A 13010-nucleotide genomic window follows, 5' to 3' on the forward strand; every position below is an offset into this window, starting at 1 on the left:
TCCAGTCTTGACTCATGTACAAGCTGAACCCGGGCCTCCAGGAAGACTGCTGCAAGGGAGACTTCTTGTTGCAATTAGCATTCAAGCATAGCTAACTCGTAAAACCCAGGATGCTTCTCATGTGAACAACATCATTCTAAACATCAGTGTCACTGTTGACAGCCACCGCCAGAGAAATAAGTGACTCAGGTGATGAGAGGGAGCTCCCCCTCCCCCACAGACTGCTGGTCGTCCAAGCTGAATGCCCATGTGGGGGCCTCAAGGAGTAGGGGCTGGCACTTCCAAAGAGAAAACCAAACCAAGTAAGGACAAGGCAGAGAGACCACCCCACAGACATGGCAAGGCCACTGTGCAGAGAGATCTCACGACACAGCCTCCCAGGGTTGCTTAGTCACCCACCCTGACAGGAGGACTCAGACCTTGCTGACCACTCTCCCTTTCCTCCTGGCCGTCCTCTGCCTCCTTCATTTTTTCTCCATAGCTTTTAGTGATGTGCTGTGTGGGCTTCCCTCATTTTTGTCTTCCCCTCCTGGAAGGTAGCCTAGCTGAGGGCTGGGAATGATCACAGCTCTGCCTTTTACGGTCTGTAGTAACCCGGCCCTCGACTTGCGCTGGGTGTAGAGTACTTGTTGAATGAAAGGACATGTGGCTTAAAAAAAAAATTCTCCTGACAGACTAATTCAGCAGCCACAGTCACCACGTGTGACAGACAGAGAGATGGAAGTGTGTTAGTGGAAATGCCATACTGTGGAGCGGGGTTCCCAAGCAGGGGTGTGCACATGGGCAGTGGAACAGTGCAGGGGTCCTGTTCAAGAGCAGATTTGGAGTCAGAAGTTCAGGTGCAGCCCGAGTCTGCATTTCGACATGTCTGTCTTCTAGATGGGGTCAGTGCAGCTGGGCGACATCATGACTGGCAGACAGAATGACGTCATGAGGCCGTGTAGGTGGCTGTGCAGTCCCGTGGTCAGGAGTGAACACCAACCCAGGTTTTTATAAACACAGACCTTGGGTGATCCTTTAAATGTGTTCCGTGCCTTTATTTTCTCACCAAGCTATGTAATCAGATGAACCTGTCATAGTACATATAGAACTTGATACAGTGGTTCCGTACTGCATTTCTCGTGACATGCTCATTTCTGTGTGTGTGTGTGCGTGCGCACACACACATGCGCATGTATGTGTACACACATGTTGACTTTGGGTACTGTTCTGGTTTGGTTTAATTGTCAGTTTAGAATCTTCCAGAAGAAGCCTAGACTCTCCTGGGAAGAAAGTCCCAGTGAGGAATTATGGAGATCAGGTTGGCCTATGGGCATGCCCATGAGGGATTTTCTTAGCAGCATCCACTGAGGTGGGAAGAATCCCTACAGTGTGCACATCACAATTTCATGGGCTGGGCCCTGGATTTACGAAAGTGAAGAAAGTCGGATGACCCCAAGCACAGTCAAACGAGCGTGTGTTTATTCTCTCTCTGTCCTTGACTGTGGACACAGTGGCTTAAGTTCCTGCCATGCCTTCCCTGCAATAACAGTCTGCAACCTGGACCTGTGGGCCAAATAGGCCCTGCCTTCCCACGCCGCTTCTTGTTAAGACATTCTACCAAAGCAACAGAAGAGCAGCCAGCACGGGTGTCCTCCTCTATCACCCTCTACCTTCTGTTTGAGACGGTCTCTCCCTCAACCGTGAGCTTGCTGACTGACGGCACTGGCTGCCCAGCTAGTCCCAGATGCCCTCCCGAATCCTCACCCTAGTACCAGGATTAAGATTTGTGCCGCTGCACCCGATTCTGCCTGGATTTTAGCAATGGACTCAGGTCCCCATGCTTGCATGAGCCATATCCCCAGCTTGCGGTAAGTTCCGAATAATATAAATTTAGTATTATTATCTTGACTCTAACAGTCTCCTCCCAGAACCTGAGTGGTGTATATGGTGCGATCACACACTTCGCCAGACTCGGAAGGGTCTATGATATATTTACTCTTGGAAAGGCAAACTTTTAGCTGAGTAGATTACAGTCTCTTGGAATAGACTCGGGAACGGCGGGTGGGGGGAGAGGCGCTGTTAGGGCTCATCTTTAAAGTCTGACAGTTTCTTTTCTGTCTTTCCTACCTGTAGTATTTGTGGGCATAGTCATTATCCTTCACCTGAGAACACAATGCCCCAAGTCTTTTGATCTTTGTCAGTTCAAAGATGAAAACCTCAATTTTAGTTTGCAGTGCTCTGAATTCAGGGAGGCTGACCATGCTTATTGCCACTTAAACTTCGCCTGTGAATTTTCCGCCTACCCCTACCCATTTGTATGCATTTTAGCCTTTTCCTTGTTATTTTGAAAAAATAAATAATATATCACTTACCTATTAAGTTTGTTGCAAATACCTTTCCCACAAATACCTATGGACCGTTTTTTATGAAGAATTTTGGTGCTCCCAAAGGTTAATAATTTTATAAATTTATATCTATGGCGGTGGTTTGAATGAGAAAAGTTTTCCACAGGTTGGGGTATTTGAGCACTCAGTTCCCGGTTGGTGGCACTGTTTGGGAAAGGGGTACAGACCTGTTGGAGGACGTGCGTCACTCGGGGCTGACCTGGGCAGCTCATCACCTTGTCCCACTCTGTTCTCTATCTTCTTAGTGTTTGCAGTTGAAGGTGTGAAATGTCAGGTTCCTGCTGTCCTGCTGCCCCTGCCTGCTGCCCCTGCCTACTGCCCTGCCTGCTGCCCCTGCCTGCTGCCCTGCCTGCTGCCCCTGCCTGCTGCCCTGCCTGCTGCCCCTGCCTACTGCCCTGCCTGCTGCCCCTGCCTACTGCCCTGCCTGCTGCCCCTGCCTACTGCCCTGCCTGCTGCCCCTGCCTACTGCCCTGCCTGCTGCCCCTGCCTGCTGCCCTGCCTGCTGCTGTTCCTCCTCTGCCTGCTCACCTGCCTACTGATAGGCAGCTGCTTTTACATTATTTACTAAGTGGTCTTTATACAACTTCCATCTTCGAGAGCTATCTTCTTCCTCCCTTCCCTTCCCTTCCCTTCCCTTCCCTTCCCTTCCCTTCCCTTCCCTTCCCTTCCCTTCTTCCCTTCTCCTTCCTTCCTTCCTTTTTTCCTTTTTTCCTTTCTTCTGTCCTTTTTCCATATCCTCTCCCTTCTGCAGCCTCAGGGCTATGTATCTGAGGCAAGTATTACAGAAGCCCACAGGATCTTGGAGGCTTTGACAACGCGTATCCCTAAGAGGAGCAAGTGTGATTAGCACTGGCTTTACTTGTCAGTGAGATTCAGCCTGGAGTTACCTGAGAGGGGGTCCCAGCTGGGAGACCGTCAGTCTATGAGAGACTGTTCTCTCATAGTAGATGATGTCAGAGAGCCCAGCCCACTGTGGGCAGCACCATGCCACACAACGGTGGTCCTGGGTTGCATTGGAAAGCTAGCTAAGTGTGAACCTGGGAGTGAGCTAGCTACCAAGTGGCATTTCTCCATGGTTTCTATTTCAAGGACCCTGTTTGACTTCCGGACCTGATTTCCCTCAATGATGGACTGTGACTTGGAAGTATAAGCCAAACCAGCCATTTCCTTAACCAAATTGCTTTTGGGTCAGTGTTTTATCACGCAGCAACAGAAAGGAAACTGGGCACTGCTCAAGTCTCCTGAACGAGATCCCAATTCCATCCCACGCCCCAGAAGGAGACCTTAGCCAGTCACACCTGATCTAGTGATCTGAGCAAGAAGAGGGTGGGGCCAGGCTCTACCTTCACTCTCAAACACATGGGCCCTAAGACCAAGGGTGAGCTTTGGGCGTCTCAGACAGGTGTCTGGGATCCTTGTCCACCGCTGCAGCGTATGACCCATGGGATTGCTTCCAGGTCCCTCACTCGGTCATCCAGTGAGGGCTCGTCATAGGAACAGAGTGTCTCAACACTTGCCGTCTGGGAGTCTGCTTTCCTCTCTCCTGTTAATGCTCATGGCTAGTCTATTCACCGGAGTTGGCTGCTGGAAATTCTGTGACTGACCACACCCTAAATATTGTTTTGAAAAACCTAAGTGTTTGGTTCTGAGAACTCAAAACCCCGAATGTATCCAAGCCCCTCTTTCTTCTTGGGAGTTTCAGGGTCGCCAGTTCAACTCACAGACAAGTCAATCTGAAAATCCCTGGGAAAACCTCACACATATCTGTGGAAAGCAGGCCAGTAAAGAGGGAAAAGAGCACACGTGGCTCTGAGACAGCGTCCCCGTCCATGTGACTTCAGTGCTCTGATGTCGTCCATAGTTACTTCTGCTCACAGCATGGGGGTTGGGTCTCATTATAACACTGCAGATGTCCACGTGAAGAGCTCTTACAGCATACTGGGTGCCACGTGAGAACACTATTCTTCCATGCTGTGGGACAATGGTCTTTTATCCTGTCACGTGTTTTATTTTTAATAAAATGCTGATTGGCAAGTAGCCAGGCAGGAAGTATAGGCGGGGCGATCAGGTAGAAAGTAGAGGCGGGGTGACGAGAACAGGAGAATTCTGGGAAGAGGAGAGAGTCAGTCTGCAGTGTCACCCAGACAGAGAGGAAGCAAGATGAGAATGCATCACTGATGAAAGGTACCAAGCCACGTGGCTAACACGGACAATCATAATGGGATAATATAAGATGTAAGAAAGGTTAATATAACTTATAAGAGTTAATAAGAAACCTGAGCTAATAGGCCAACTCATTTATAATTAATGTAAGCCTCTGTGTATTTCTTTGGGACTGAATGGTTATGGGACCAGGGGGGACAGAAACCTCTATCAATACTTCCAGACACTGGGGACAAGACAGGGTATTGGTTGCTATAGTTAATAACAATTACGGAGAGGGGTGGGAATTTTTCAGTGGTATAACAAGTACTTCGATGTACAAGGCCCTGGGTTCAATCCTTAGCACTAAAAACAAAAAGCAAGAAGACAGAAGTGTGTACTTTGCCAAGCTCACGCTAAGGTCAGACAGTGTCACCCCGCTGGTTCACAACAGTCAGGGATTGTCTTCTGCCAGGTCAGCAGGGCTCACAGACAAGGACACAGCACAGGATGCACAGCTCAGTAGGCAAATCAGGGACCAGGGCTTGCTCTGCACTTAGCACTCACATGGTTTTAGTCTCGGGCCCATGTGACCCAAGAGGACAGCAATGCCAGAAACCATGACTGCATCGCACAATGCTTCCCAAAACTCCACCCAGTGGGCAGTGTCCTTTCAACTCTAGGCTTAAATGTGACACAGGCCATGGGCTTGCTGCCCTGATTTGCAACCATGTATGGAGAGACCATCTCTCTGGCTGGCTGCCTGTCCCTCCCTAGCTTTCCTGACCCTCTCAACCCAGCCTGCATGTGCCTTCCTGTGCAGTGACTCTCCCCTGAGTCCTGTGCCTCCATCCTTTCCAGGGATGCAGAGAGGTGGTTGCCTGTAAGTGAATTCAGGGGAAATGCTGAAAACAATCTCAACAGACCCTTTGACCCAGGGACTTGACTTTTTGTTGTTTAGGAGATGGTTTCATCTCCTGGGTAAAAGGGTCTGTCAAGATTGTTTTCTGCATTTCCCCCGAATTCACTTACAGAGTTAGCGACTGCCTTAGAGTATGGAGTTGTTCTCACGATCCACAGATATTCTCTGAATACCTACATTATAGTCTGAGCACTGCATTAGGTCCCAGAGAGATAGCAAGTGTGGAATCCCTGCCCTATGTTATAGGAAACAGACAGGAGGCTGCTTAAGTGGCCCAGTAAGAAAATAGAAGTCAGCTTGGTAACAAGGCAGAATGTGAGCAGGGCAGAGGGAAGAGGAGTGTCAAGACAGAGTCAGCAGGAGGGTGTCAATGAGAGGTGACATCTGAGGAGCCTGGAGGAGGAGGCTATGTGGATATCTGGGGAAAAGGTACTCCAGGGGAAGGAAGATGTAGGCTGAATTCCAGAGGTGGGAGAGCATCTGCAACCAGCAAGGGGACTGGAGTAGAGGACACTGGGCAAGAGGAGGTGAGGGTGAGTGACAGAAGATAGAGCGCAGGGGACAGCAGAGTCACTGGAAGAAGTTACAGGGAGAAGAAAGTCACTGGAAGATTTTTACACGGAGGTGTGTCAGTACCCAGCCAGGGAGGGACTGACTGTAGGAGGCCAGGGCAGAGTCAGGAACACTAGTCAGTGGCCACTACCACAACCTGAGTGACAGGTGGCAGCATTAGACCAAGACTTTGGAAGCAAAGGTAACACTGGGATTTTTACGAAGGGGCACTTGTTAGGTTTGCTTCTATGCTGGATGTGAAGTATATGAGAAAAGGAAGTTAGGATTGACCCGAGACTTCCGACCCAGGCTCTGAAGGCCAGGGTAGCTGTGTGCTGAGACAGAGAAGCAGGTCTGAAAGGCGCTAAGGTGTGAACATGGTTTGCTTTCTCTAACTCTCACACTGGATTTAATCTCCTGTGTATAATGTGACTATGGTGCTTAAAGGTGGGGCCTTTGCAAGATCACAAACACTGATGACAGCTTATGCTAGAGAGGATATGGGGTAAAGGGAACACTTTTGCATTGCTGACGGGAGTGCAAACTGGTGCAGCCTGTTTGGATATCAGTATGGCCATTTCTCAGAAAATTAGGAAGCAACCTTCCTCAAGACCCAGCAATACCACTTTTGAGTATACACCCAAATGATGCTCAATCATACCACAAGGACATGTGCTCAACTATGTTCATAGCAGCATTGTTTGTCATAGCCAGAACTTGGAAACAACCTAAATGTCCCTTGACTGAAGAATGGATAAGGAAAATGTGGCACATTTACACAATGGAGTACTACACAGCAGGAAAAAATGATGACATCTTGAAATTTGCGGGCAAATGAACGAATCTAGAAAACATCATATTGAGTGAGGTAACCCAGACCCAGAAAGACAAATATAATATGTACTCACTCATAAGTGGCTTCTAGATATAAAGCAAAAAAAAACAACAACAAAACAACAACAACCTAACCTATAGTGTGGGAAGTTCTTCTGTCCATGTTTTGCTTTTATTGGTTAATGAATAAAGCTATTATGGCCAATGGCTTAGGAGAATAGGGCAAGGTGGGAGTTCCAAGCAGATAGAGAAGAAGAGAGTAGGTGGGGTCAGGGAGAAGCCATGGAGCTGCTGCTGGAGACAGATGCCTCCTCTGGAGCCTGCTGAAGCTTTGCAGATAGGCCACAATCTCATGGTGATGCACAGATTAATGGAGATGGGTTAGTTTAGGATATAAGAGCTAGCTAGCAATATACTTAAGCTATTGGCCAAACAGTACTACAATTAATACAGATTTCTGTGTGATTATTTCAGGAGTCTGAGTGGCCGGGAAACAAATGAGCAGTCTCTGCCAACAAACCTAGAGTCCACAAACCCTGACAACCTAGACAACAAGGAGGATCCTAAGCGAGACACACAGGGATCTACATAGGAAGGAGAAAAAGACAAGATCTCCTGAGTGAATTGGGAGTGTGGGGGTCACAGGAGAGGATAGAAGGGGAGGAGGAGGAAGGGAGGGGAGCGGAGAAAAATGCATAGCTCAATAAAAACAAGAAAAGGAAAAAAAGAAAAAAAGGTGGGGCCTTTGGTGGGTGACCGGAATTAAGTGAAATCACCAGGATGTAGATTCTGCGGTTGAATGCTGGTATCTACATGAGAGGAGAAAGCCTCTAATTCCTGGAAGGGATCTGGGTGCACAGAGATTGGTGCTGTCATCAGAATAGGCTAGATTTTTGACTCCTGAGTCTGGCTTAGACCCCAGGGTAGGAGTGTAGAATACAGAAGGCCTGAACCCCTCAGAAGCTGGGGAGATGAGATGAAAGGCAGAGGAAAGAAGGAAGCTGGGCAAAAATCCTTGGAGCCAAGGAGTATGTGTTAAGCACGTGGGTAGCAATGGCCACACGCCAGCTACAGGGGATGCAGTCAGGTGGCCTCATCGTCTGCACGGGAATTGGGGTTTTGTTCTCATCATGCACACACCTTATCCACTGATCTTTACTCCCTGGGCAGCTGTGTTCCTTTGAGAATCTTTACACATGCAGAGGCTCTTCTCAGAGAAATCCGTTCACACGCACAGGACTGCAGATAGCCCTTGGGAGTTCCCAGAGGTACCGGAAGCCACCCCGGGGGATGAGTTCATGGCCATCCCTTCCAAGGTCTCATGGCACCAACCAAGTTGTCTCAGCACAGAAATTCAAGTCTTTCTTTGGGTTTCCCCTGGTGTGTCTCCAGAGTGTGAAGTCAGACTTCCTGAACCTTGTGAGTAGGTGCCAGGGTGTGGAATACAAATTTCTAGCAGGCATTCAAAGCTGAAACAAATACAGCACGCAAATGGAGGACTCACCATCATCTCCTGCACCTGAAACATCTCTGCGCCACCCGGTGACAGCCGGCTAGGGAAGGAGATGCTGGCAGACGCCCCGGGAAGGGTACTCGGGCCCGTGTTGTAGACCTGTGGGTTGGAGCACACAACAAGTGTTGGTAAAAGACAAGGGTCCTTCGAGTCATGCTATGCTCTTGAGCCCTAAGAGTCTCCGAACCGAACACAGAAGCTTTACACTAGGATGTGACTTTACTTTTTAAGATATGCTTTTAAATGAAATAGAACTATATCATTTGGAATCTGAATTTAATTGAAATGAAATACTAAATATTTTTCTTGTCCTCTTCAAGCTAAAATTTATATTTAATTTTACATACCTAGATATTTATTCACAGATGGTAGTTGAGGGTAATTCAGATATTAAAAAAAGGTTTAAGGGCTTTCACATTCTAGAACAACATCTGAATGATCTATGGGGCTTGCTCAAATACAGATGGGTGGTGTGGGGAGGACCACCCCCAGTTTCTGATGCAGTTGGTCTGAGTGGGGGTAGTACCCCTATATTTCCCAGAGATACCACACCCAGGAACAATCTTTGAGGTCCAGTGTCTTGGTCCAAACTCTTTTTCTTTTCAGTGAGATAACAATGATCCTCAGTGACCATGGGGGCTGTCCCTAAATGAAGTGATCTTATTCCTACAAAGGTGCGCATGCTACCCAGGCCATTCTGCTGGCACAGCTGGATGACATCTGTGCATCCCTTCTTGAGCTCAGTGTCTAATCCTGCCAACTCGACCCCCTTCCCTTCTCGGCCATCTTCTTCATTTCAAAGCCAAGTAAGGGTGTAGGGGAGAAAGAAGCAACAAAGAGACCAATAAGGATGAGGTGAGGGAGGAAAGAGTGCAAGCTAAACCCAGGGCAGAAACAGTATGAGGAGGAATCTGGAAAATGGGCATATTATAAGAGCAGAGCATAGACTAATAGTTCCCCGGGTGAGATAAGACATTTCATTACTCAGGTGAACACATTGTAACAATCATGGGGCTAGAACCCACATCCTGTAACAGAGTAGCAAAGACTGAATGGCAGACTTTCTTCTAACACATGTTTATTGAATGTTTTAACTCACTGCTGTGATCTATTGCTGGAGAGAAGATTCCTTCCCTAAGATTGTCACAGCAGACAATGTACCTGGCTACCCAAGAACTCTGATGGGAAGGTTTCTTGCACCATTCAATAAAACTGTGAATGCAGAGGAAACGTTCCCTGGGGAAATCAAAAGTGCTATTCTAATGAACTCGTGAATAACTAAGCAAACAGGCTGTGAGCAGAGATGTATTTTGGAGATGCACTGGGAGACCGATGTGTTCATGCTTGCTGACGGCACTCAGTCTGCAGCCCATGAATGGAGGACCGACTTTGATGTCCAAGTCTTACTGCTTCAGAATTATAGTCCATATGGGTATAGCTGCTCTAGACTGATGTCTTCGGTGAGTCTTTGTTTCTTTCCCCAATGCTGTGATAAATTAGCCTTACAGAGACAAATTAAGGGAGGTGGTATTTATTTGAGTTCATGATTTCAAGTTTAAGCACATCACCTCAGAGAAGGAAAGGAGGCAGGGACCTGGAAGCAGCTAGTCATGACTACATCTGCAGACAAGACCAGGGTAATGAACAAATGTATGTAAACTAGTGTGCAGCTCCTTTTCCCTACTCTCAAGCCATCCACCATCCTCTGCCCAGGAAATGGGGCCACCCACAGTGGGCAGGTCCTCCCACATCCCTTAACAAAATGCAGACAATCTCCCACAGACCTGTTCAACCTAATATGGGCAATCACTCACAGAGACTCAATTCCCGGGTTAGTCTAAGACGTTCATTACTTGATAATTAAACTAACCATCATAAGTCCAGGGAAAGTACACTGAAAACCAAGACAGGGTTTGCCGTTGTGAACATTCATGATCAGTGGTAAAGTGATTCCTTGAGAGGGGATGCACTCCTGACAAAAATGCCATGAAGCTGTTGAAATGACCACGGAGGGTTTAGAACTTAAGGTCGTGAACTTAGCTGGCAAGGCACTGGCAGGTACCTGAAGATGGACTCCGATTTCCTAAGTGTTTCTACTGTAGGTAGACCATCAAGCCGCATCTTATTCTATCAAGAACTCTTCAGGAGGGCAAGAGTCAGTGGATGCCGCAGATGTCCCTGCTATCTGAATTTCAGAAATGTCAACCAGTGGTCCCCAGTCTTTACAACTAGAAGCCAGGTCGGTCAACATTCATCCTTACAGGGACAACACCTTCCCCAGCAACAAGAGTAAAACTTGCTAAGATTCAGAGGACCATTAGTGTTTTCACCAATAAAGTATGCATAATTAAGGTGTGTTTGCTGTATTTCTAGACATTCAGTGTCCCATGTAAACACTACAATATATGGTAAACATAGGTATTGTATACATGACTTGTTTGTTGGGCTGTTTGCTCGATGGCAGGGGTCTGGAGCCAACCCTGGATAGCCTACTGTCAAGGCCTGTCTGTGTAGCAGTACTCAGACTGTGGGGGTTTTCTTTTAGCTGATGGCAATTTCTAAATTTAGTTTTGAGGAAACAAAGTTCTACAACACTCTGGAAAACTATTAACTGTAGACTTTAAATGGACAAAGTTTAAGATATGTGTCATTAAAGATTTTTTTAAATAAAAAATGAAGAGTGATATTTATAGATTTGTTTTCTTAAGTTCTGTTTTGAGAAAGGGTCTTTCCCTATGAAAGCTCAGTCTACCTTGGACTCACTGTTAAGGCCAAACTGTCCTTGAATTCACGCTCTTTCTGCCTCTGTCTCCCAAAGGCTTGGACTACAGGCATGCACCTATCACTCTAAGCTGCAATTTTAATTTGTCAAAAAATTAAAGATGAGCATGGGGTAAGTGGGAGAGAGACAAAGGAGTGGCAGCCTGGGCATAAGAAACAGGATTCAGGTATTCAGCGTATGTATCTCTGAAGGTGAGGCTAGAGAGGTAGAACCAATAACAAACGAAACCACTGTGCATTCATACACTGAAGGAGTGGGCTCTGTCTGTAGCCAACTTTCCCCTAGAAAGCCAGCTCTTTAGTTCTTTTTCCCAGTAGGTAGTTCTGCTTCAGGGGACAGATTTTTAAAAATGATAAGACTGGATGAGAGATTGTTGCCAACTTTTGATTCCCAAAGAACAACAGTTGCAACAACAGCCCTCTACCATAGGAACAGGAAAGAGTATCCAGCCACAGCTGAAACAATTCAATCAAGAAAACTCAAGAATGGGAAATGCAGAGGGCCCTCCTGCTCTGCCTGGGAATCCTGCTGACAGCATGGACGGGTGAGTGCCAGGGAAGAGGTCTCGGCTCACACGGCTTTTACTTGACAAAGGCAGCTTGTATTATCACTCTCCTTCAACATTGTCTTCCCAGAACTACGAGGCAGAGGCAGGAGAGTTACCAGTTCTAGTCTAACTTGGGTCACACAATGAGACCTGCTCTCAAAAAACAACAAAGCAGCCAGATGTGGCACACGCTTTTGACCCCAGCAGTCACAGGCAGGGGCAGGTGGATCTCTGCAAGCTCCAGGCTAAACAGGGCTACATCTCGAGGTTCTGTGTAATGAGATGCAAGCAAGGAGCTGAAACAACAGCAGCCTGCCATGCCAGCACTTTAAACACCCGCGTTTTGGGAAGGCTTGTGCGTGACATCTGCAATATATTTCCTGATAATTCTTCAGGTGAGGGAAGCATTTTGACTCCTGATGGGAAAGTCGAACCAAATGAAGTCAAACCAAACCACAAACCAATCACTATTAACAGTGAACAATCTTTCGTGTCTCTGTCGGAAAAACTATGCACAAAGCAGAGAAAGCCACCCAGACAGAATATCTGCTTTCTCCCAGTTACATCTGCAGTGGAGCCTTGGAGCCTTTTAGCTCCTATGTATGTTGTTGAATGACAGAGATACGAATAAACGACACAGAAAGACCTCTCTGTGGGGCAGTCTTGTTTCTGCTTTTCAGGAGCGACGTTGCTGGAATAAGGAAACACTCCAGGGATTTCTCCACATCCCTTCCCGCTCCCCACCCCAGCCCCAGCTCCTGGTTATTATCACTGCCGATCTGAGTGACCTTCCAGCAGACAACAGTGATCACAAGGGTTGCAGCAGAGAAATGAGTCAGTAGATAAGGGTCCAGGAAGGCTTTGTTAACGTGGAAGGCCTCTTTCCAATCACAGCTCATTGACCACTCTCAGACCCAACTCACTGACTCCTGCTTGAACCGACAGCTGAAGCTCCCTCAGGCCCCAGCTTACAGTTCACCAGTGTTTTATCTAACAACCATGCCAATCACTCATTTCCAGGGCCACAGTCTTCACCTGGGTTTGTTGCTTTAGGTCACTTGTGAAATAAGCTAGGTTCCTAGACACCTAACTTTAAGTTCTCTTCAAAAACACCTTCAGGGAACCAACTGGAAGAGTGAACTGCATGCCCTCAGAATTCTTCCATCTATCCTCCCATATACCTACCCATCCATCCACCCACCTGTCCATCCATCCATCCGTCTGTCTGCCCATCAGTCCATCCATCCATCCATCCATCCATCCATCCATCCATCCATCCGTCTGCCCATCAGTCCATCCATCCATCCACCCATCCACCCATCCATCCCTCC

The 13010-nt window shown here is 47.4% G+C and overlaps 1 protein-coding gene across 1 annotated transcript in view; it reads right to left on the reverse strand.

Annotated features, from left to right (window-relative positions):
• Window positions 1-13010, reverse strand: part of Itga9 (integrin subunit alpha 9) — a 306676-nt gene that overhangs the window by 50116 nt on the left and 243550 nt on the right. The window contains exon 23 of the mRNA XM_048423214.3: window positions 8342-8449. Coding sequence (XP_048279171.2) covers window positions 8342-8449 — 108 coding nt within the window. The remainder of the gene's footprint in view (window positions 1-8341; window positions 8450-13010) is intronic.

The sequence above is a fragment of the Myodes glareolus genome, chromosome 4, assembly GCF_982192425.1.
Source record: "Myodes glareolus chromosome 4, mMyoGla1.1, whole genome shotgun sequence".
Lineage (NCBI taxonomy): Eukaryota > Metazoa > Chordata > Mammalia > Rodentia > Cricetidae > Myodes > Myodes glareolus.